We start from the raw sequence: 25,049 nt of genomic DNA, 5'->3' as shown, positions 1-25,049 counted from the left end.
GCTATGCCATTGGAACCAAGGTAACCTTGGTGCATGTTTTTGTTGAGTTCTGGTGAGTTTTTTGTTTTTTTGTTTGTTTTTGTTTTTTTATGGATGCGTTCCAGTTGATATTTTTTCTTCTTTTCCTGTTTTTTTTTTTTTTTTTTTTTTTTTTCCACTGTACTGGGGTCCGGTGCATTTTTGGTGCATTCCAGTGCATTTTTGATGCATTTTACCACATTCCAGTGCAGGTAAAATGCAACATATTCGTTTTATTTTTACTGCAACGCCCTGGAATTGACCACACTGGTGTAAACTACCGTATACAATTGGGGGACATATAGCTTTTTTTCCATGCGTTTTGATGCAGGAAAAAGAAAACTGCACTGGATTGCATGTGGTGTGAATTGACCCTTACTCCCCCGCCACTTTGTTCTCTACTGGAAACTGAAGCAAATACCTTGAACTTCTGGGTATGGAGGAGCGTGTTACATCATTGAGCCAATCATTGCTATCGCACTGGAAAGCCGCCCTGTGTAGGCGATGAATGTCATCTCTCATAGCATCTATAGGTCTTTCCCTTTTGCTACCGGTTGCTAAGCAGAGGGGCATAGTAGCAGAATGAAAGTATATGTAGCTGGGGTTGGGGGAAAATAAAGTTATCCCGTTGTTGCAACATGAAGGAACTGCAGAGCGTTCCACAAATTTGTCAATTGATCTGTGCTGATCTGATCTGATCTGAAGTTATTGTGGATAAATGGTAATGGAGCTGCGGGTTCTGGGTAATCATTGGGAGATCGGTAGCCAATCGGACAGCAACCAGATGGCAGCATGTACCATAGACAAGACAGAAATGGGGAGATCAGGGACTAATCACCTCCTGTCTGTTAATGCTCTGTTTATAGGGAGAACATTTTTTTCTTTTGTGGAAGACCTTTGCCTTTGATCTTATCAGAATCTCGCTGTCAGTGCCGGCCTTTTGATGACGCAATCACATTTTCTACTTTCTCATGTTGTTTGATTTCTCGCACACAGGGTCTGGCATATTTGCACAGTAAGGGGAAAATGCACAGAGATATTAAGGTGAGTGTCACAACAGTACAGTATAACCAACTTCACCTCCGGATGATTTAACCCTCGTCCTGATTGGGCTGTTTTTTGCGATACGGCACTGCGTTACTTAACATTTGCGCAGTCATGCAATGCTGTACCTAAATAAAATTTGTACTTTTTTTCCCCATAAATAGTGCTTATTTTTTGGTGGTATTTTTTTATTTTTTTTGTGTGTGCTATAAATGAGGGAAAAATATATACTTTTTTATTTTCTGCTATAAAACGTATTCCCCCCCCCCCAAAAAAAAATCTAATTTTATTCAATCAAATACGTATTCTGCTATAGTAAAAAAAATTCTCAATGAGTGCATATTGATTGGTTTGCGCAAACGTTATAACGTCTACAAACTATGTGAAAAAAAAAAGATATATATATATATATATATATATAATATATATTAAAACATTTTTTTATAATATATATCACATAGTTTATATAGTATTAAAAAAAAATTTATATATATTTTATTATATACTAAAATAAATATTTTTATTAATACTGGTAATGGTGGCAATTAGCAATTTTTAGCGGAACTGCAATATTGCGGCAGACAATCTGACACTTTGTTAGGATCAGTGACACTGATACAGTGATCGGTCCTAAAAATATGCACTGTCACTGTACTGACACTGGCTGGGAAGAGGTTAAACATCTAGGGGCAGGGATATGCAATTAGCGGACCTCCAGCTGTTGCAAAACTACAAGTCCCATCATGCCTCTGGGTGTCATGCTTGTGGCTGTCAGTCTTGCTATGCCTTATGGGAGGCCCGCTAATTGCATATCCCTGATCTAGGATGATTAAAGGGTTTAATGTGTGCTTATCCAGTGTTTGTGCTGCGTTTTCTAAGGGAAGTGATGGATTTTATTCCCTGCCTAGCAGGGAAAGAAAATCCATCACTTCCCTACTGCCAAAGCCGCAGCCCTGCCTTGTTTACATAGGAAATCGCCCCTCTGCATGCCAATATACAGACTTTATCTTAATCGTACAGGACACAGGCTTTGAGAATCCTAGACCCTACGTTATAGGTTGGTCACTTGAGGTGACTGGACATTGGCAAAGCTTTGAGGACCCCCCGTGTACCTGCCTATAACGCTGCTTTAAAGAGGAAGTAAACCCTGATGGGTGTTACTTTCTCTTTCATTCCCTGCAAAGGTAAAGCATAATGGACTACTGTGCATCGCATCGCATCCCATTATGTGTCACTTACCTGACACAGGAGCCAGCGAAGTCACCGCTGTCCCCTGTAGTCCGGCGCATCCATCTTCTCCGTGGGTCTCGCTGCTTCTTCGCTGTCATTCGGCGAAGCTGCCACTCCCGCGCATGCGCACAGGAGCAGCCACTCGCGGCATATCGTCGTTGACCGCGGCGCGCTCACGCTGTCTACGGCGCATGCGCCGCTGTCTACGGAGCATGTGCCGCTGACAGCAGTGCCTGTCCTTCGGCAAATATGCGCATTGGCTCCTACCCCACATGCTCACTTTACCCCTTAAAGTGCCTGCCGTAGCTACGGCGATTCGCGCATTGGGGGGGGGGGCGGGCAACCTGCCACTGTATAACGATGGTGGTTGGTCGGCAAGTAGTTAGAGTACATTTAAAGAGGAAGTAAACCCTGATGAGTTTACTTCCTCTTTGATTGCCTGCAAAGGTAAAGCATAATGGGCTACTATGCATCGCATCGCATCACATAGTAGTCCATTATGTGTCACTTACCTGACACAGGAGCCAGCGATGTCACCGCTGTCCCCTGTAGTCTGAAGCCTCCATCTTCTCGGTTGAGTCTCGCTGCTCCGCCGCTGTCATTTGCCGAAGCCGTGATATCACTCCCGCGCATGCTCACAGGAGCCGCCACTTGCGGCATATCGCCGTAGACAGCGGTGCCTGTGTTTTGGCAAATATCTCCTAAACCGTGTAGGTTTAGGAGATATTTCTTGGACCTACAGGTAAGCCTTAATCTAGGTTTACCTGTAGGTCAAAGTTGGTTGTAAGGGTTTACAACCACTTTAATCTGTGTTCCCAGATGATGGACCTCTTCTCCCTCCTGGACAAATCACTCTCTGCTTCACTAGTTTCTTATTTAATTTTTATTTCTTCAATCAGCCCTTCACTTTCTTCTCATACAGAAATAGAAACCATTGAAATGGTAGAAGCCATGCATCCCCATTCATGCAACCTTTGTAAAACCTTAGGGAACCATACCCAATGCGCTGGATCCAGCTTGAGCCCTCACCCCAGCACTTGATGCAACATGTGTATTTAGCCACAGGGTGCTATACAGGTCTAGGGCCATGGCCCATTCCTATGGAACCTAGACCCTGAAGATCACCACTGGTACTTGCGCCATGATGGTCAAAGTCTACCCATTTTAGGGATCAGGGACATGGACAAGTAAGTCACGGTCTCCCTGTTTAGTGGACTGCTGCTGAAGCCTCATAGCAAGTGCAAGACATAAAATCTGTTACTTTCTTACACTTTTCCTTGCTGTTTTGGTGCTGTTTCGCTTCTTTGCGAAAAGGCAGGTAAGAACAGCAATGAAACTCAGCCCTTAGACCCTTTTCACACCAGAGCGTTTTTCAGGCGCTATAGCGTTAGAAATAGCGCCTGCAATCAGCCCTAAAAAAGCTGCACCATTGTCTGTAGTGTGAAAGTCCAGAGGGCTTTCACACTACAGCGGTGCGCTGGCAGGACGTCAGGGAAAAGTCCTGCCAGCAGCTTCTTTGGAGCGGTGAAGGAGCGATGTGTTTACCGCCCCTCCACCGCTGCTCCCCATTGAAATCAATGGGGCAGCGCTGTAATGCCGCCGCCAAAACGCTGCTATTGCGGCGTATTGCCGGCGGTTTTAACACTTTCTCGGCTGCTAGCGGAGGGTAAAAGAGCCCTGCTAGCGGCCGAAATGAGCCCCAAATCTGGCGGTAAAACGCCGCTAAAAATAGCGAAGTTTTACTGCCCACGGTATGGGTGGTATGGTGTGAAATGGGTCTTAGGATTAGTTTAACGAGTTATGTAAGCTTATTGGTTACATTTAGGGGTGAGGTAGAGGTGTATTTGGTCGGCTTCTGTCAGAGACGTGCATGCTGGAAAACCAGCAGCTGCTTGAAGTGTTCTGGCGGGCCGGGGGACAGCTCAGTGGGGGAGATCACTGTACTAACATTGGCATGTTAGTACAGCGACTCAGACTGGAGCAGAACGTTTTCTTTTTTTTTTTTTTTTTTTTTTTTCCGGGTTTAATGAAAATAAAACTTGAATAGTGTGCACCAGGCTTTAGTTTTATTAACCTGAAAGATGTGGTGGTGGGGGGGGGGGGGGGGGGGGCGTGTTTCAGGGATGAAGATGGATTTTCACAAAGAAATGAGCAATCGGCACAGGGGACACATCCAACTGTAAATTATGTCCCTTGTGCTGATTTTACAGTTTTTATTTTTAGATACACTTAGGCTTCAAGTGCCCATTTTCTTATTTAAAAAAAAAAGGGGGGGGGGCATACTTGACTGCTCTGTGCAGTGGTATTGCACAGAGTGGTCTCTTACCTCCCACTTTTAGGTATCCCTGCCGGTGATCTAGTTCTCTCCTATGAGGGGCATGCTCCCTAGCCAGACTGCGTATGTCCATAGACACCCAATGTGTGGCTCTGCCCCGCTCCCTCCTTGCAGGATATAGATGACAGCGGTGGGAGCCAATGGCTTTTGATGCTGCCTCTGTATCCTGTCAGAAGAGCAAGAGGGTTGAGCGCTGGTGCAGATGGGCATGGCAAATCGAGAGAAGCCTTGAGTGTGTGTGTGGGTGGGGGTGACAATGCAACTACTGTGACAACCCACCAGTGTCACTTTTCACAATCCTCTCTCTTTATTCCTATAATGGCCCCCCATGACTGTGCTATATAAATATAACACTGTATATACCTTGTATATTGAGCGCTGATTGACCGGCCGCTTCTCTTCTTCTCTCCTCCCGACACAAGCAGTGGGCATGGCCGGGGATTACCCTCTGACATCAGTCAGGAGGGGGAGAGGAGAGAGGCGGCACATAGGAGAGCAGGCTGCGAATGACGAGACTCGCAGACTACGGTGTCATGACTCTAAAGCCCTGCTACGACGGAGTCCGCAAAGGGGGGGGAGGGTAGAACCAGGTATTTCAGGTGATACTGGGGGCCAAATAACACAGCGCAAGCACTGTACAACATGCAGTACAAATTTTTTTTTTATTTTTTTTGGGGGGGGGGGGGGGGTTGTTAACCACTTCCCGCCCAAGGACGTCCTTGACTTTCCGGGGGTATATCTGAATGATGCTTGAGGCCACAGACATCATTCAGATATCGGCATTTTCAGCCGGCGATTCCCTGCACCATAAGAATGATCATAGTGGCTTGCACACGGGAGCCGCCACTCGTGGCATATCGCCGTTTACCGCCGTTTACTTCCTCTTTCATTCCCTGCAAAGGTAAAGCATAATGGACTACTGTGCATCGCATCGCATCCCATTATGTGTCACTTACCTGACACAGGAGCCAGCGAAGTCACCGCTGTCCCCTGTAGTCCGGCGCATCCATCTTCTCGGTGGGTCTCGCTGCTCTGCCGCTGTCATTCGGCGAAGCCGCCACTCCCGCGCATGCGCACAGTAGCCGCCACTCGCGGCATATCGCCGCTGACAGCGGTGCCTGTCTTTCGGCAAATATATCCTAAACCGTGTAGGTTTAGGAGATATTTCTTGGACCTACAGGTAAGCCTTAATCTAGGCTTACCTGTAGGTCAAAGTGGTTTGTAAGGGTTTACAACCACTTTAAAGTGTTGTGTAGTCCAATATTGAAAAGAAGGGGAAATAGTGTAAAAAATAGTGCACTTCACTTTAGATTTCCAGGTGTATCCTCTATATAGGGTCCCGGTATATCTATTTCTACACTTAGTGCTGCCCTTATTTTAGATATATTTCTGCTGATGGCTGTAATGGTAAAATGCTGCTAAATCAAGTTTTACTTCTCTTGCAGGGTGCCAACATACTACTCACAGACAATGGCGATGTCAAACTAGGTAATGCCTGTATATCTTTTTGTTTTTACAGGGCTGTATAGAAGGAGCTTTGTTATCCTACAGCAGAGCTTGGCAAATCCAGAACCCTCTAGCTGTTGTAGAATTACAGTTCCCAGAATGCCTTTCAAACCACTGGCTGATGAGGCATGTTGGAATTTGTAGTTCTATCACTGAATGGCTTTTGGACATTCCTAGAACTTCAGGAAGGTGCAGCAGTTCCTTAAAAAGAATATCTTAGCCAAAGTTTAAAAGTGTAATATAGTCAGTTTACCAGATGTGGTGGCTACATTAAAGAGTAAGTAAAGGCAGTTGAATAAAATAAAAAAAGGAACCTGCAAGGCAAAGGCATAATGAGCTAGTATGCATAGCATACTAGCTCATTATGAATAACTCACCTGAGAACGAAGCCCCCAAAGCGATCCTCCATCTTCATGTCTGCCGCTGCCATGGATCCCGGAATGACTTCCGGGTCTCGCTGCTCCGGCACTGTGATTCGCCGGAGCAGTGATGACGTCACTCCCGCACATGCGCACGGGAGCCGACACTCGCGGCATATCGCCGCGATCTGTGGCCTGCCCCAGTGCGCCTGGCTGTCTTTTTGTAAATATCTCCTAAACCGTGTAGGTTTAGATGTTTCTTGGACCTACAGGTAAGCCTTAATCTAGGCTTAACTGTAGGTCAAAGTGGTTTGTAAGGGTTTACAACCACTTTAATGTGTGGGGTTTTTTGGGGTTTTATTTTGCCAAGTATGTTTTCTGCAAGGGCAGAAAAATACCGTATGACCGTGTCAGAAATGCTGTCTTTGGAACCTCCTGTGCACTGAAATCAAATCTCAATTTTCTCGACCTTCCTTCTTGTTTTTCTTTTAACACCCACCCCCCCCCATGTAACAGTGTTAAGGAGAGGTTGAGCTGCTGTGCAACTCATTGCAGCAGGCAGAGGCCCCTTTCACACACACTGCCGCGACTTGAAAGGCGCGCAAATTTTGCGGCTGCGCTTTTGACACAATTTCAGGGAACGCCTGTGTAAATTTGAGGTCTTTTGGACCTCAATTCTCATCCAAGTCAGACCATAGTAGTACAGGGACTACTTTGAAGTCGGAGCGACTTGAATTCGCACAGATATTGAATGGTGGTTATTGGTAATCGTGGGGTATGACTTGTCATGCGACTCTGATGTCCAAAGTCGTAGGAAGAGTCGCACAGATGTGAAAGGGGGCCTAAGGAGACAACACTGCTCCTCCCAGAATACAGTAACTGAGTGTTGTCACCCAAGGAAGTGAAGGGTGTTACTGGTAAGAATAACAGATAAGAGCCTAATAGAAAAAGTAATGCAGCCATTACATCTGAAGACTGCTAAACTTCATATATTATATTTTTAGTTTTTTGGTTTAGATACTTAGGGGTCTTTGTATAAAAAAAAAAAAGTTGTGTGGATGTAATAAACATCTGAACAGTCAGAATGAAAATTGCTTTACTTCCTCTGTTATGTGTAGTTTCTGTATCCTCCATGCCATTGAACACAATGGAGGGGGGGGGGGGGGGGTTACTAAAGCTGGAGCATGCAGAATCTGGTGCGGCTGTGGATGGTACCGACTTGTCTTCTAACTTCAGCTTGTTCAGTTAAGCTTTGACAGTAAAACCTGGAAGTTGATTGCAGAGCTGCACCAGATTCTGCGCCAGTTTTAGTAAATCTCCCCAAATTAGTTTTTGTTTCCCGATTTAGGATATTGTATTGCATTGCGGCAACAATGATATGGGGGGGGGGGCAACCTGTATTGGAGAGAATACAGCAATTTTCACCCCAATTGGGTGAATGTGTGTTATATCCGCACAGTCAACATTTTTATACATAAGGGTTACATAGTCAGCTTGAAAAAAGAGACACAAGTCCATCCAGTTCAACCAAAAAAAAAAAAAAATCATACAATCCCATATACCCAATTCTATACCCACAGTTTATCCAGAGGAAGGCAAAAAAAAAACAAGCAGAGCATGATCCAATTTGCTAAAGCCAAGGAAAAAATTCATTCCTGATCCCCCGAGAGGCAATCGGATTTTCCCCGGGTTGATTTGCTAAACCTGCAAAATTTGTTGCAACTGTGCATGGGTGGCACAGTGGTGTAGTGGTTAGCACTCTCACCTAGCAGTAAGAAGGGTCGCTGGTTCGAATTCCAACCACAACACTACCTGCCTGGAGTTTGCATGTTCTCCCTGTGCCTGCGTGGGTTTCCTCCAGGTACTCCGGTTTCCTCCCACACTTCAAAGACATGCAGGTAGGTTAATTGGCTTCTGTCCAAAATTGGCCCCAGTATATGAATGGGGACCTTGGATTGTGGGCTCCTTGAGGGTAGGGGCCAATGTGAGTGTACAATGTACAGGGAGAGGGACAATTGTAGACACTCACTCAGGTTGAACTGGATGGACTGGTGTATTTATTCAACCTTACTAACTATGTAACTATGATAGTCAATCGGCTTCTAACTTCAGCTTAAAATGTCATACTTACCTGCTCTGTGTAGTGGTTCTGCACACAGCAGCCCCCTATCCTCCTCTTCTCGGGTCCCCTGCCAGCACTCCTGGCTACCCCCTCCAGCTGGTTGCTATGGGGGCACTGGTGCATGCTCACTCCCGAGCCCTGCTCTATGCATCCATAAGAGCTAAATCAACGCCAAAGACTCCTAAGATACTTTTCAGGCACTGCATTCCTTCCAAAGTCAGTATATGATTCAGCTAATGTCTCATGAGGCCTATTTTTCTATACAAGGCAGGTAGTAGATGATTGCAACAGATTATCTTATTTTAGGTTTTGAAAAGTGTCGTGAACCCCCCCCATTCCTAATTTTTAGCATCTGTGTATCAGTATAAAGTATACGCTTTAAAATGGTCATCTTGCCATTTCTCATGGATTTTTCTTTGAACTTTATTTTCACAGCGGACTTTGGTGTGGCAGCAAAAATAACAGCAACAATTGCCAAAAGGAAATCTTTTATCGGAACCCCATACTGGTAATAAAATACTCCTCTTCCACTCGGGTACAGTGGGCCTCGTTACTGGAAGAGTCTAAAGCAGTCATGGTGAACCTTGGCACCCCAGATGTTTTGGAACTACATTTCCCATGATGCTCCACAATGCTGCAGAGTGCCAGAGCATCATGGGAAATGTAGTTCCAAAACATCTGGGGTGCCAAGGTTCACCATCACTGGTCTAAAGAGACCCTGTCAATTTCAGCCTATTATATCATCCGTTTCTTATAATAATATTGTTGTTATAATACAGGATTTATATAGTGCCGACAGTTTGTGCAGCGCTTTACATTATAAAGGGGGACAGTACAATTACAATACAGGAGGCGTATGAGGTCCCTGCTCATGGAGCTTACAATCTAAACGGAGGAGTGGGGGGGGGGGTGGCACAAAAGGTAATAGCTGCCAGGGGATGATCTGATGGAGGTGACCCAAGCACAGTTTTTAGGTGGAGGTGAGGTAGGCTTCCCTAAATGAGTTTTCAAGGATCGCCTAAAGACGGATAGGGTAGGCGCTAATGGGGCATACTGGAGTAGGGAGTGCCAGAGTATGGGAGAGGTTCTGGAAAAGTCCTGAAGGTCGAGCGTGGGAGGAGATGGCAAGGGTGCTAGAGAACAAGATGTCTTGGGAGGAGCGCACTGGACAATTTGGGCGATATCTAGAGTAGTGTAGTAGGACGAAAAGGAGAAATGATTGGTTGCTGCTACACGAGTTGGCCAAAAGTTTTTGAACTTGGTGTAGTCTGTCAAATCCAAACCTTTATTGGCTGCATACTAAAACACACTGGAAACAATCTAACGCGTTTCGTCTGTGAGGAAGGCTCACACAGCCGAAACACGTTAGATGGGTGTGTTTCAGTATGTAGCCAAAAATTCATATTTTACAGATTACATTTAGGTGCCAGCTTGAATTTACTACAGATCTGATGGTCAGAGTGCCAGTGCACCATAGCACCAGCCTTCTGCCACCAGAAGCTGAGTTTTCAGTTGTGCTTGGGTATTGTTTATTTGCAAAAGTTTGTGGACAACTTACCATCATAACTACGGTATATGAGCTTGTTGGACATCCCCTTACAAAACCATGGGAAATTAAGAGTATGCAAACCCTAACAATTAACTTCTCTTATTTGGTTCCTTTTAGGCTGTTAAATATTCAGTTAAAAGTGTTATATCTGTTTAATCATCTTAAAAGAAATACCCGTTAGTGTTGCTGGAAATCTTGTACGCTGGTAATGTCCCTTGCAAAATTGTATCAATTACATTGTTCTCTGAAGACAACTATACCCCATCTATGTTATGAGGAATAGGAGAGGCGCACAGGGTTCACTAGGTGACAATAAAGGAAGAAAAAGCTTGGGGAAAAAAGAAAACAAATGCAGCCACCACATGTAAGGACTGCTATAGTTTTTATTTTATTTTTTATGGTTGGAGACGCGCTTTAATATGGAGTTATCCCCCTTTTTGTGACTGTAACAGATCCCACCTTTCTGGGAAGGTATCCTAAAGATTTGGGAGTGTCTTTGGGAATTTGTATCTATTCAGCCAAAAGAGCATTGGGCTGGTCACGTACTGATGTTGGATGAGAAGACCTGGCTCACAGTCCACATTCCAATTCACCCCCAAAGGTCATCAGTAGTGAAGGGACCGGATGTGTCCGGGATCCTAGTCCCAACCCACCTGCCCGATCCCGCCAGGAAGCTGACACTGTGCACCGCTAATTACAGGCAGTGAGACTTTTCCCGGTTCGCAGCTGGACAGATCGGAAAATGTCTGGCTGCCTGTAATTAGCGGTGTGCAGTGTCGGCTTCCTGGCGGGATTGGGCAGGTGGGTTGGCACTAAGATCTCGAACATGCCCGAGTCATCTCTAGTGCTCAGTATGATTGAGATCAAGGCTCTGTGCAGATCACCGAGATCCTCCACACCAAACTGCTCAAACAATGTCCATATGGAGTTGGTACCCTCAAGGAGCCCACAATCCAAGGTCCCCATTCATATACTGGGGACAATTTTAGACAGAAGCCAATCAACCTACCTGCATGTCTTTGGAGTGTGGGAGGAAACTGGAGTGCCCGGAGGAAACCCACGCAGGCACAGGGAGAACATGCAAACTCCAGGCAGGTAGTGTCGTGGTTGGGATTCGAACCAGTGACCCGTCTTACTGCTAGGTGAGAGTGCTAACCACTACACCACTTTTATATTCTAAAGTTTGTGAATGGAAATTGTATGGCTTTGTGCTTGATTTTATGCACCTGGTTTTGGAATGGGATAGCCAGTGAGCTCCAGTTTGCCTTATGAACAGTATCTGAGTGATATAACCCAGAACTAGGTATATTGTGTCTCAGTTATTTTGATTTTCCTTCTTCAGCTGTCATTTTTCCAAAAAAGAATAAAAAAAAAAAAATGTGACTTCAGCATATAACAATACATGTTTGACCATTCTCTTTCTGTCGCAGGATGGCCCCAGAAGTGGCTGCCGTGGAGAAGAACGGAGGATACAACCAGCTCTGTGACATCTGGGCTGTCGGTATCACCGCAATAGAGCTGGCAGAGCTGCAGCCGCCATTGTTTGATCTGCATCCAATGAGGTCTGTTTTGATTATGGGGTTAGGTGTGAGCTGAGTAAAACCGATCGCGTGACTGTTCTAACTAGGACTGAAACAACTAATCTATTAATCGACAACTAATCGATTATGAAATTAATCGAGTAGTATTTTCATAATTAATTGACAACTAATCGATTATGAAATGAATCGAGTAGTATTTCCCTAATCGATTAATCGACAACTAATCGATTTTGAAATTAATCGAGTAGTATTTTCATAATTGATTAAGCGACAACTAATCGATTATGAAATGAATTGATTAGTTGTCGCTTAATCGATTATGAAATGAATTGATTAGTATTTTCATAATCGATTAGTTGTCGATTAATCAATTATATATGAGAGTGGGTTTACATCCACTTTAAAGTGGTTGTAAACCCTTACAGGTAAGCCTAGATTAAGGCTTATGTGTAGGTCCAAGAAATATCTCCTAAACCTACACGGTTTAGGAGATATTTACAAAAAGACAGGCACTGCTGTCTCCGGCGCGCAGGCGCACTGAGCGTGCCGCTGCTAGCGGTGATATGCCATTAGTGGCGGCTCCCATGTGGATGTGACGCCATCGCTGCTCCAGCGCTGTGAGTGGCCGGAGCAGTGATACCCGGAAGATGATGGACGCTCCGGACTACAGGGGACAGTGGTGACATCGCTGGCTCCTGTGTTGGGTAAGTGACACATAATGGACTATTATGTGATGCGATGCATAGTAGTCCATTATGCTTTACCTTTGCAGGGAAACAAAGAGGAAGTAAAACCCACCAGGGTTTACTTCCTCTTTAATAAAATTTGTATATATTATATCAGGGGTTGACAAATTTGCTTGGAATCTAGGAGCCAGCTTAAAAAGTTAGGAGCCAGGTCCGTGACGACGATCCGGACCTGTCCCTGGCCTGACATGGAGACGAGTGAGGGGAAGATAGCAGCGCCGTCGCCGCCCCCCCGTCTCCAAGTCATTGCCCATAGCTCTTAGAGGGACATTTTATTTTTTTCAAATGACAATTTTTTTTTCAATTGCATTTTAGTGTAAATATGAGATGTGAGGTCTCTCTGACCCCAGATCTCATATTTAAGAGGACCTGTCATGCTTTTTCTATTACAAGGGATTTTTACATTCCTTGTAATAAGAATAAAAGTGACACAACATTTTTTTTTAAAAGAACAGTGGAAAAAAAAAAAGTTAAAATAAAGCAGAAAAAATAATAATTTTTAAACGCGCCCTGTCCTACCCGCATATAAAAATCGGTGTTCGAACCACACATAGGAGGTAGCGCCGTGATCGGTAGAGCGAGAGCAATAATTCTACCCCAGACCTCCTCTGTAACTCAAAACGTGCAACCTGTAGAATTTTTTTAAACGTCGCCTATGGAGATTTTAAAGGGTAAAAGTTTGTCGCCATTCCATGAGCGGGTGCAATTTTGAAGCGTGACATGTTGGGTATCAATTTACTCGGCGTAACATTATCTTTCACAATATAAAAAATAATTGGGCTAACTTTACTGTTGTCTTATTTTTTTATTAACTAAATTATTTTTCCCAACAAAAGTGCGCTTGTAAGTCCGCTGCACAAATACGGTGTGACAGACAGTATTGCAACAACCACCATTTTATTCTCTAGGGTGTTAGAATAAAAAATATATATAATGTTTAGGGGGTTCTAAATAAAGGGAAGAAGAGGCAGGTAATATAATACAGGCAGAGGAATCTTCATTAACATTGCTGGTTTGTCATACCAACGGCGACCACAAGAGGGCGCCAGATTCCATAAGGAATCATAGGACCGCAGAAGGCCTCAAAGCCGCGGCCTAAATTTTCGGCCGCCGGCGGAACGGCCCGACGCGATCACGCTGGGGGGGGTCCACAGACACAGGATACCCCCAGCTGTGCTGCCCCAGGCGCGAGGTCGCTATTTCTAGTCGCCAATGCGACCTGGCGACCGGGTTTTGTCGAGCCCTGTATTATATATTTTGTTCTTTTGTATGATTCACACCTTTGAAGTCCCATATCTCTTATATGTTTTTCTTTCATCTAATCAGGATGTTGGTGCCATATTTTGTGTAAATGTTGACACCGATCTCTGACCACATAATTTAGCAGTAATCACTGTCTTTTCCCGGCGGGGTATGCTGCCTACCTGCTGCAGCCAAGACTATCTTAAGCTGGCCATACACCTATAGATTATCTGCAGATTTTCTACGGTTAGATGGAAAAAGTGCAACAGATTTCTCCATGTATGCTAAACCGTGTGGGTGGAGGAATCTCGCACTGGGCCAAGCTTCAGTATCTTGCTAGTCGGCCCCCGCTGGCTCTCAACCTAAACAGTGCCTGCACCCAATGAGAAGGTTCAGGTATAGTGAGAGCCAGCGGGGCTGACTAGCAAGATATGGAAGCTTGGGCCAGTGGGAGATTCTTCCATCCACGCAGTTCAGCGTAGATGGAGGAATCTGTTCCACTTTTTCCGTCTGACCATAGAAAATCTGCAGATAATCTATAGGTGTATGGCCAGCCTTACTTTTCCAAAATTGGTATGGATCCAGACAAAGGGATCCCATTACTGTATTGCATTAATCTTTTATTTTTATTCTGTGACTGTATTTTGTAAAGTGCCACGTTCCTTTTTAATTCCTGTTTTTTTGTTTTGTTTTTAGAGCTTTGTTTCTAATGTCAAAGAGCAACTTTCAGCCTCCCAAGCTAAAAGAGAAACTGAGATGGTAAGTTCAGTTGTGTGTTTTTAAGTCCAGTCATGTGCACTCCGTTTGGATAGAGAAGGGCTAAAATGTCTGGCTTTGTCAATATTAAGACCCCTTTCACACTGGGGCGTTTTTCAGGCGTTTTAGCGATAAAAAAAGCACCTGCAAAGCGCTTGAAAGAAGCCTCATCTGCAATCCCAATGTGAAAGCCCGAGTGCTTTAAGAGCCCTTTCACACTGGCAGCGCCCAAAAAACGCTCGTAAAGCGCCGCTTTACCAGCATTTTTAGAGCGCTAGTGGGGTGCTTTTAACCCCCGATAGTGGCCAAATAAAGGGTTAAAAGTGCCCACAAAGTGCTGCTGCCAAAAGCGCTTTTCAGGCGTTTTGCAGGCGCTTCCCATTGATTTCAATGGGAAGGGGCGCTTTAGGAGCCGTGTATTCACCGCTCCAAAAGCGCTGCATAGAAGCTGCTTGCAGGAATTTTTTTTTGACGCCCTGCCAGTGCAGCGCCTCAGTGTGAAAGCACTTAGGCATTTACATTGGGATGGCAGTTGCGTCTTCTTTCAGGTGCTTTACAGGCGCTTTTTTTTTTTTAAACCTAAAGTGCCTGAAAAACGCCCCAGTGTGAAAGGGATCCTAGTGTGAAAACACTCGGGCTTTAACATTGGGATTGCAGATGAGGCTTCTTTCAAGCACTTTACAGGTGCTTTTTTTAACGCTAAAATGCCTGACAAACGCCCCAGTGTGAAAGGGGTCTTAGGATGAGCTCAGGCGTGTTTGGCCAAAACCCCACGTGCAGAACCCGCCAGGAAGTCGGCACTGCACAGCGCTAATCACAGGCAGTGATACATTTCCCCAATCTCTGCAGCCGCACATCGGGACAACGTCTCATAGTTTCATAGTTGGTAAGGTTGAATAAAGACCCCAGGCCATCCAGTTCAACCTGAGTGAGGTGTCTACAAGTGTCCCTATCCCTGTACGTTGCACACTCACATCAGTCCCTACCCTCAAGGAGCCCACAATCCAAGGTCCCATTCATATACTGGGGCCAATTTTGGACAGAAGCCAATTAACCTACCTGCACGTCTTTGGATTGTCTCACTGCTTGTGATTAGCGCTCCGCAGTGCCGACTTCCTGGCGGGTTCTGCACATGCTGTTTGTGAACACATCCGAGCTCATGCTTGGTCAATATATACTGATTTTATTCTTTTTTTTTCACTTTTCCCAGTTTCTTCTTTACTTATGCCATTTCTTTTTGTTTTGTTGTCCAGCTTCGTTTAATCATTTTTAACTACAGATTCCAATCTGAGCAAAATGTTCCTTTATAGACCATCATACCAAAGCAAATAAAATCTCGAAATAACTATAAAACTTTATGGAAAAAAAAAACAGTTTTAACGGTTTTGTCAATCTCTGAAACTGAGATGCCTGCTTGGCAGTCGGATTGTTGTCCTTCTGAAATAGCATTGGGTTTTTTGTGCTATCTGTTTTAGTAGCTATTTGGACCACTTCAGTTACAAAATCTATTGACCACTGTGAAGTTCTGTTCACACAAGTAATGAAAGGAAAGGGGCTTTGATAAAGTACAATTCATTTAAGCTGTTCCTCCCTTGCTTATATATGTAGTGCTCTTCATGTTGTTCAAGGTTTTATGCGAATAAAAGCATTTGGAGCTGAATTTGTTGTGCCACCATCCGGTTCCTTTCATTATTGCTTCAGCTGCGAGTGAGGAGATCATGCTGTTGGGGTCGGCTCACCTGTGAGCAGTGTGGACCTTTTGTCTGTTCACATGCGGCTCCATTTATCCTTTGTTAAAGAGGAAGTAAACCCTGATGGATTTACTTCCTCTTTGATTCCCTGCAAAGGTAAAGCATAATGGACTACTATGCATCGCATCGCATCGCATAGTAGCCCGTTATGTGTCACTTACCTGACACAGGAGCCAGCGAAGTCACCGCTGTCCCCTGTAGTCCGGAGCGTCCATCTTCTCGGTGGGTCTCGCTGCTCCGCCGCTGTCATTCGGCGAAGCTGCGATGTCACTCCCGCGCATGCGCACGGGAGCCGCCACTCGCGGCATATTGCCGTTGACAGCGGCGCGCTCAGTGCGCCTGCGCTCCACTGTCTACGGCGCATGCGCCGTAGACTGCGGTGCCTGTCTTTTGGCAAATATCTCCTAAACCGTGTAGGTTTAGGAGATATTTCTTGGACCTACAGGTAAGCCTTAATCTAGGCTTACCTGTAGGTCAAAGTGGTTTGTAAGGGTTTACAACCACTTTAAGGCCCCTTTCACACTGGGGCGGGAGCACCGCTTTACCGTCATTTTAGCAGCGGCATGCGGCCACTAGTGGGGCGGTTTTAACCCACGCTAGCAGCCGAAAAAGGGTCAAAACCTCCCGCAAAGCTCTTCTGCAGCGGCACTTTGGTAGCGGTATAGCCACGCTGCCCCATTGATTTCAATGGGTAGGAGCGGTGAATACACCGCTCCTTCACCACTCCAAAGATGCGGCTAGCGGGACTTTTTTCACCGTCCTGCCAGCGCACCGCTCTAGTGTGTGAAAGGGGCCAGATTTTTTCAGGCGCTATTTTTAGCACTGTATCGCCTAATAAACGCCCCCAGTGTGAAAGGGGTCTAAAGGAAACCTATAAGTGCATATGAAAATGCTACTGCTGACCTGTTCGCTATCTTGTGGATCCAGTGGCTTCAGTATTTTGAGTTACCGAGTCACAAGTATGCAGAATAGGAGTTTTGGTATTACTCAGATGTTACAAGCTGTATACTTTAGAGATCTGTGGGATAGCAGCAGGAGAGGTGGAAAATCTGTATTCCTTACAGGGGCCATTTATAATTGTACACATTTATTATAGCGACAGAGTCACTTTAACCACTTCAATACCAGGCACTTAAACACCTTCCTGCCCAGACCAATTTTGAGCTTTCAGCGCTGTCGCACTTTGAATGACAATTGCGCGGTCATGCTACACTGTACCCAAATTAAATTTTTATCATTTTTTTACCACAAATAGAGCTTTCTTTTGGTGGTATTTGATCACCTCTACGGTTTTTATTTTTTGCGCTACAAATAAAAAAATACAGAAAATTTTGAAAAAATAAATGTTTTTTTTTTGTTTCAGTTTCAAAACTTTGTAAATAAGTACATTTCCTCCTTCACTGATGGGCACTGATGGGGCTACACTGATGGGCACTGATAAGGCGGCACTGATGGACACCAATGATGTGGCACCAATGAAGTGGCACTGATGGGCGGCACTGATAGCTGGCACAGATTGGCATGGATGGGCGGCACAGATGGGCATGGATGGGCGGCACAGATGGGCATGGATGGGCGGCACAGATGGGCATGGATAGGCGGCACAGATGGGCATGGATAGGCGGCACAGATGGGCATGGATAGGCGGCACAGATGGGCATGGATAGGCGGCACAGATGGGCATGGATAGGCGGCACAGATGGGCATGGATAGGCGGCACAGATGGGCATGGATAGGCGGCACAGATGGGCGTGGGTGGGCGGCACAGATGGGCGTGGGTGGGCACTGATAGGCGGCACAGGTGGGCACTGATAGGCGGCACACGTGGGCACTCATAGGCGGCATTGGTGTTATACTGTACTAATGGATGCCAATCAGTGCCAAACAATAATGCATGCCAATCAGTGACGCCCATTGTGGACACTGATTGGCATCCATTATGGGCACTGATTGGCATCCATTGTGCTGACTGGCATCCCTGGTGGTCTAGGGAGGATTACCTTTTGCTGGGCATCCCTGGTGGTCTGGTGGCGTCCCTGGTGGTCCAGTGTGGGCATCCTCGGGGGGCTGTGCTGATAATCGATCAGCGCAGACCCCCCCTGTCAGAGGAGCAGCCGATCGGCTCTCCTCTACTCGCGTCTGACAGATGCGAGTGAGGAAAAGCCGATCACTGGCTTTTCCTGTTTACACTGATCAGCCGTGATTGGACGCGGCTGATCACGTGGTAAAGAGTCTCCGTCGGTGATGCGCGCCCCCGGGGGCGTGCAGCGGCTCATAATCCTGATCACGTCATATGACGTCCGATCAGGATTATAAAACCACTTTGCCACCGTCAATTGCCTATAGGGCGGGCGGCAAGTGGTTAAGGACCATTCTAACCTTCTGCATTAGAACGTATGTTAACTTTTGTGACACTTACCTGCAAACGAAGCATGCATCGTCCCCCGCTAGAGGCTGCATCCACCTTCTCCCATCTTCCTTCCAGAGCCACAGACTCTGGCTGTGACCAGTGGGAGCCGCCGGTCACGGCACACACTCCTGAAGAAACGGCACGGGTGGCGATGATGACCTCATCAGCGCAGTATACAGTACTTATCTCCTAAACGCGTGCCGTATTGTATATGGCGCGCATTTAGGAGATATTTACAGTATGGGTAAACCTTATTCTAGGCTTACCTATAGGTACAAATTATAGAGGAGCGTTTACTTCCTCTTTAACCACTTGCCCTCTGAAAGATTTACCCCCTTTATGACCAGGCCATTTTTTTTTTTTTTTGCGATAACGGCACTTTGTTTAACTGACAATTGCGCAGTCAAGCAATGCTGTACATACGTGAAATGTATGTCATTTTTCCCCCCACAAACAGAGATTTATTTTGGTGGTATTTGATCACCACTGAGTTTATTTGTTCTATAAACAAAAAAATACTGACAATTTTGAAAAAAAAAAAATTTTTTTTACTTTTTGCTATAAAACATATACAATAAAAAATGTAAAAAATCGAATTTCTTCATAAATGTATGGTCAGTATGTATTGTGCTACATATTTTTGGTAAAAAAAAAAAAAATCCCAATAAGCGCATATTGATTGGTTTATTCAAACATTATAACGTCTACAAACTATGGTATATATCAGGGATACGCAATTAGGGAACCTCCAGCTGTTGCAAAACTACAAGTCCCATCATGCCTCTGCCTCTGGTTGTCATGCTTGTAGCTGTCGGAGTCTTGCTATGCCTCATGGGACTTGTAGTTCTGCAACAGCTGGAGGTCCGCTAATTGCATATCCCTGGTATATATTGATAGAATTCTTAATTTTTTTTAAATACTAGTAATGGCGATCAGCGATTTATGGCAGACAGCCTGACACTTTGTGGTGATTTGTGCTAAAAATGTACACTGTCACTGTACTAATGACACTAATGGCTGGGAAGGAGTTAAACATCCAGGGTAATCAAAGGGTTCAATTTCTGCCTAGACAGTGTTTTTGTGTGCTGTAGGAGATGCTGTCACTAAGGGATGTGATTAGGCAGCACAGTGATTGTGATTAGCATTCTCGCCTAACAGTAAGAAGGGTCACTGGTTTGAATCCCAACCACGACACTACCTGCCCGGAGTTTGCATGTTCTCCCTGTGCCTGCGTGGGTTTCCTCTGGGTACTCCGGTTTCCTCCCAAACTCCAAAGACATGCAGGTAGGCTAATTGGCTTCTGTCCAAAATTGGCCCTAATATATGAATGGGGACCTTGGATTGTGGGTTCCTTGAGAGTAGGGACTGATGTGAGTGTGCAATGTACAGGGATAGGGACAAGTGTAGACACTCATTCAGATTGAACTGGATGGACTGGTGTCTTTATTCAACCTTAATAACTATGAAAGTATTATTATTATTATTATTATTTTTTTTTTTTTCTTTTCAGGGACACAAAATCCATGACCCGCTGTTAGAACAGAGCTCTATCTTATTTAAATAAGCTTAGCTCTATCCTGTGTCTTTTGCTTGATGCCCAGCCGGTGACAGCGGACATCCATTGGCCGGCACCGGCTGATCGGCTTCTGCGGTGACAAATCACTGCAGAAGCAGCCGAGCCCCCCCCCCCCCCTTTGGGAAGTTTAGAATCGCATGTGTGTATACATGATTCTGCACAGAACGGCCGCCCTGTAGCAGCGACTCTGGGTTATGGTCCTTCGCTATGGGGTGGTCCTTAAGGCTGGGTTCACATTGCAGTGGTTATGAGAACCGGATGTGATTCGCACCGCACTGCAGTGCAAATTACATCCGATCTCTGTGCGATGCGAGTTCAGCCATACAGATAGTAGGGCTGAATTTGCATCGCACACGAACCAAACTCACACAGGACCCTTTTTTTTGGTCCGCAGCAGAATCGGTATGCATGGGTGTTCACACCATGCGATCCGATTCCTGTCCGAGTTTGCAGATCGCACTGCGATCTGCGAACTGATCTGGGGGTGTCATTAACGTTTCACTGACACTCCCTGCAGTTCGCATAGGGCAGCGTGAACTGCCGCCGGGAGGTATGCGATGCGGGAACCCGCCGCGGATTCGCGGCGTTCCCGCATCGCTGCAATGTGAACCCAGCCTCAAGCGGAGTTCCAGCCGCAAACTTTTTTTTTTTTTTTTTTTTTTTTTTTTTTTAAGTCAGCAGCTGAAAATCCTGTAGCTGCTGACTTTCAATAAGGACACTTACCCGTCCAGGCAGCCCGCGATGTGTATTTTTTTCCTTTTTGAACTATGCATATTCTTATCTGTATTTCTTTTCTTTAGGACTCCAGTGTTTCATAACTTTATCAAAGTTGCTCTCACTAAGAACCCAAAGAAAAGACCAACTGCAGAGCGACTGCTGACAGTAAGTTCCCGTCTGCTGCACCACATGTATACTTTGGTTCATCTTTCCCCATATAACCCTGGTTTTCTCCTTCTCAGCATACACTTGTGGCACAAGGCGGTCTTTCCAGATTTCAGGCATTGGAGCTCCTTGATAAGGTGAACAACCCAGATCATCACCACCATTATATTGAGCCTGATGAGGATGACCTGGAGGTGAGTGACTTATCCACTCTTCATGATAAGGATCATTAACCACTTAAAGCGGAGGTCCACCCTAAAGTGGACCTTCCGCTCATCGGAACCCTTCCCCCTTCCGGCGCCACAATTGGCACCTTTCAGGGGGGAGGGGGGTGCAGATACCTGTACAGTACAGGTATCTGCACCCACTTCCGGGATAGCTCTCTGCGGAAAGGGGCGTAGATTACGCCCCTTTCCGCAAGTGCCCCGCTGCCTGCTGGGAAACACACAGATCCCAGAGGCAGCGGGGACCGGGGACCGTCCTGATTCCCATACCCAAGATGGCGGCGGCAGCACCCGAGAGACGATCTAGGGATCGGCTTGCAATACTTTTTTTCACACCGTATTTGCGCAGCGGTCTTACAGGCGCCCTCTTTTTTTGGAAAAAACTTTTTTTAATAAAAAAATAAGACATCAGTCAAATTTGGCCCAATTTTTATTTATATTGTGAAAGATAATGTTACGCCGAGTAAATTGATACCCAACACGTCACGCTTCAAAATTGCGCCCCGCTCGTGGAATGGCGTCAAACTTTTAGCCTCAAAAATCTCCATAAGCGACATTTAAAATATTCTACAGGTTGCATTTTTTGCGTTAGAGGAGGTCTAGGGCTAGAATTATTGCTCTCACTCTACCGATCGCGACGATACCTCACATGTGTGGTTTGACCGCCGTTTTCATTTGCGGGCGCTACTCACGTGTGCGCTCGCTTCTGCGCGCGAGCTCGTCGTGACGGGGTGCTTTTAAAAACCTTTTTTATTTATCTTAATTGATTTTATTTCTTTTTACACTGTTCTAAAAAAAATGATCACTTTTATTCCTATTACAAGGAATGTAAACATCCTTTGTAATAGAAAAAAGCATGACAGGTCCTCTTAAATATGAGATCTGGGGGGGGGGGGGCTCAAAAAGTCCTCAGATCTCATATTTGGACTTGAATGCAAAAAATAAATAAAAAAAGTCATTTGAACAAATGACCTTAAAAAAATATACCTTTTAAGAGGAAGTGACGTTGTGACGTCGCTATCGCCCTCCTATGGTATAGAGACGAGTGGGGGGGCCATCTTAGCCTCACTCATCTCCGTACCCAGCTAGGAAAAGGACCCGATCGCCTCCGCCGCTACCAACGCCTCCGGTAAGCGGCAGTGGGGGGGTGGTCATTAAGTGGTTAATCAGGTCTATGCTATACTTTGTCCATCATTAGTCTAAGCTTTCTAAGCTTTATTGTTATGTTTAAATTGTTTATTCCCATGCAGTGCACAGAAACAGGTTTACTTTTTTTGGTAGTCCTATTAACTACACATACTGTAATCACACTTTACAATTGGCTCAACCATAGACCTGCAAAGCACCCTTTAAAGCGGTAGTAAACCCGCAAATTTTTTATTTATTTTTTTAAACCTGCAAAGCAAAAGGCATAATGAGCTAGTATGCACCGCATACTAGCTCATTATGAAATACTTACCTTAGAACGAGGCCCCAACATCTGGCCCGATCCACGCCGAGGGAGCTGACATGCTCCCTCTGCGTTTCTTCCGGGTATCGCGGCTCCGGCGCTGTGAGTGGCCAGAGCCGCGATATCGTCACTCCCGCGCATGCGCACGGGAGATTTCAGTCCGGCGAGAACCCCCTTGTGCGCATGCGCCGCTGCAGTCAGCGGCGCATTCTGAGGGGAATATCACCTAAACTGTACAGGTTTATGAGATATTGTTTTTACCTACAGGTAAGCTTTATTATAGGCTTTCCTGTAGGTAAAAGTAAAAAAATTGAGCATACAACCACTTTAAATAAGCACCATATTCCCAAATAGACAATATAATAAAGTTGGAGAATGCGTAGGGATTTTTACTGTGCTGAATTATGCAGACAATTAACCGCTTAAGGACTGTCTCCTGCACATATACGTCGGTAGAATGGCACGCCTGGGCACAAGCACGTACAGGTACGTTGCTCTTCAAATGCCCAGCCGTGGATCGGGAGCGCACCACCGGCGGGTCCGTGGGACCAGCGGACCAGATCACCACCGGTGTCCCGCGATCGGGTCACAGAGCTGAAGAACAAGGAGAGGTCCGTGTAAACCTCTCCCCGTGCTTCCCTGTGTGGCTGTCACCGATCATCTCTTCCCTGTTATAGGGAAAGACGATCAGTGACATCACTTGCCAGGCCACGCCCCTACTATAAAAAAAGAAAATACACAACATCACACACAACCCCTCCTCGCCCCCTAGTGGTTAACCCCTTCACTGCCAGTGTCATTTACACAGGAATCAGTGCATTTAAATAGCAGTGATTGCTGTATAAATGACAACGGTACCAAAAATGTGTCAAAAATGTCCGATGTGTCCGCCATAATGTCGCAGTCACAATAAAAATCGCTGATCACCGCCATTACTAGTAAAAAAAATATATTAATAAAAATGCTATAAAACTATTTTGTAAACGCTCTAACTTTTGCGCAAACCAATCAATAATTGATCATTTCGATTTTTTTTTTCCCCAAAATAACTGAGGAAAAAAATGTTTTTTTAATATATTTTTTGGGGATATTTATTATAGCAAAAAGTAAAAAATATTAAATATTTTTTTTAAATTGTCGCTCTAGTTTTGTTTATAGCGCAAAAAATAAAAACCACAGAGGTGATCAAATACCACCAAAAGAAAGCTCTATTTGTGGGAAAAAAAGGACGGCAATTTTGTTTGGGAGCCACGTCGCACGACTGCGCAATTGTCCGTTTAAAGTGACGCAGTGGCGAATCGCGAAAAAGGGGCCTGGTCCTTTTGGCTGCAAATTGGTCCGGGGCCTAAATGGTTAAACAGTATACAATACAAACAGTGAAATTGTACAATTGTGGTTTAACTAATCAGGATAGTCGATGGAATAAAGATGGATTGTAGCACATTATCCCGACATGTTTCGCAAATATGCTTCCTCAGGGGATGTGCGTTTTTGGTTAGTCGGTAAAAAAACTGTAATTTTGAAATACAAAAATACACAAAATTAATTAGCAGTAAATTGTAATGTAGAAAAAGGTACATTGAAGGAGGAGCACTACTTAGAAGATGAACACAGCTCACCCGGACCAAGTAAACCACTCCAACCCACCACCAGATAGTAACCAATCACTGGTACCCCACAGATCTAAAGACACCAAAAACCGTAGAGGGCAAACGATCCAGCTAAAAAATGTTTAGCCTAATCATGTCTTGAATAATATTATTATTTTTTTATATATATTGTATACTGTTTAATTGTCTGCATCATTCAGCACCGTCAAAATCCCTACGCTTTCTCCAACTTTATTATACTGTAATCATCTGTTCCTTTGCTCCCATTGTGCTTCATTCAACCACTGGGTGCAAAGAGAGTAAGGGTCCTTTCACACGGGTGATCCGTTCAGGTCCGCCTGTCAGTTTTTCAGGCGGACCTGAACGGATGCGCCATGGAGCTGTATTGAGCGTCGGATGTCAGCGGTGACATCCGAGCCGCTCTGATCCGAAAAAGTGTGACTGAGGAAAAAGCTATTTTTCCATCCGTCATCATATCGGGTGATGACGGACACTGCGGTCCCTCGTCACCCGATCTCCCATAGGGGAGAGAGCGGCGCTGTGACAGGTCCGTCCCTGCGCAGTGTGCAGAGACCGCCCTGTCCTCTGCCTGCTCAGCGGAAATCGCTCCGGCGATCCCCGCTGTGCAAGCGGATATCCATGGGGCGGATCAGTGATGAAGGGACCCTAAGCCCTGTGTAAGCTCTAGGCTTTGCCTG

The 25,049-nt window shown here is 45.3% G+C and overlaps 1 protein-coding gene across 2 annotated transcripts in view; it reads left to right on the top strand.

Annotated features, from left to right (window-relative positions):
- The window catches only part of MAP4K5 (mitogen-activated protein kinase kinase kinase kinase 5), a 211,938-nt gene that overhangs the window by 126,767 nt on the left and 60,122 nt on the right, over positions 1-25,049 (top strand). For both annotated transcript variants that reach the window (XM_077466776.1, XM_077466775.1), the window contains exons 6-12: positions 1,015-1,062; positions 6,073-6,115; positions 9,050-9,122; positions 11,594-11,725; positions 14,389-14,451; positions 20,986-21,067; positions 21,145-21,261. In XM_077466776.1, coding sequence (XP_077322902.1) covers positions 1,015-1,062; positions 6,073-6,115; positions 9,050-9,122; positions 11,594-11,725; positions 14,389-14,451; positions 20,986-21,067; positions 21,145-21,261 — 558 coding nt within the window. The remainder of the gene's footprint in view (positions 1-1,014; positions 1,063-6,072; positions 6,116-9,049; positions 9,123-11,593; positions 11,726-14,388; positions 14,452-20,985; positions 21,068-21,144; positions 21,262-25,049) is intronic.

This window comes from Lithobates pipiens, unplaced genomic scaffold (assembly GCF_037356315.1).
Source record: "Lithobates pipiens isolate NorthernLeopardFrog02 unplaced genomic scaffold, aLitPip1_a1.2 Scaffold_37, whole genome shotgun sequence".
Classification (NCBI taxonomy): domain Eukaryota; kingdom Metazoa; phylum Chordata; class Amphibia; order Anura; family Ranidae; genus Lithobates; species Lithobates pipiens.
Note: the sequence above shows the minus strand (reverse complement) of the source record. Positions and strands in the feature narration are given on the sequence as shown.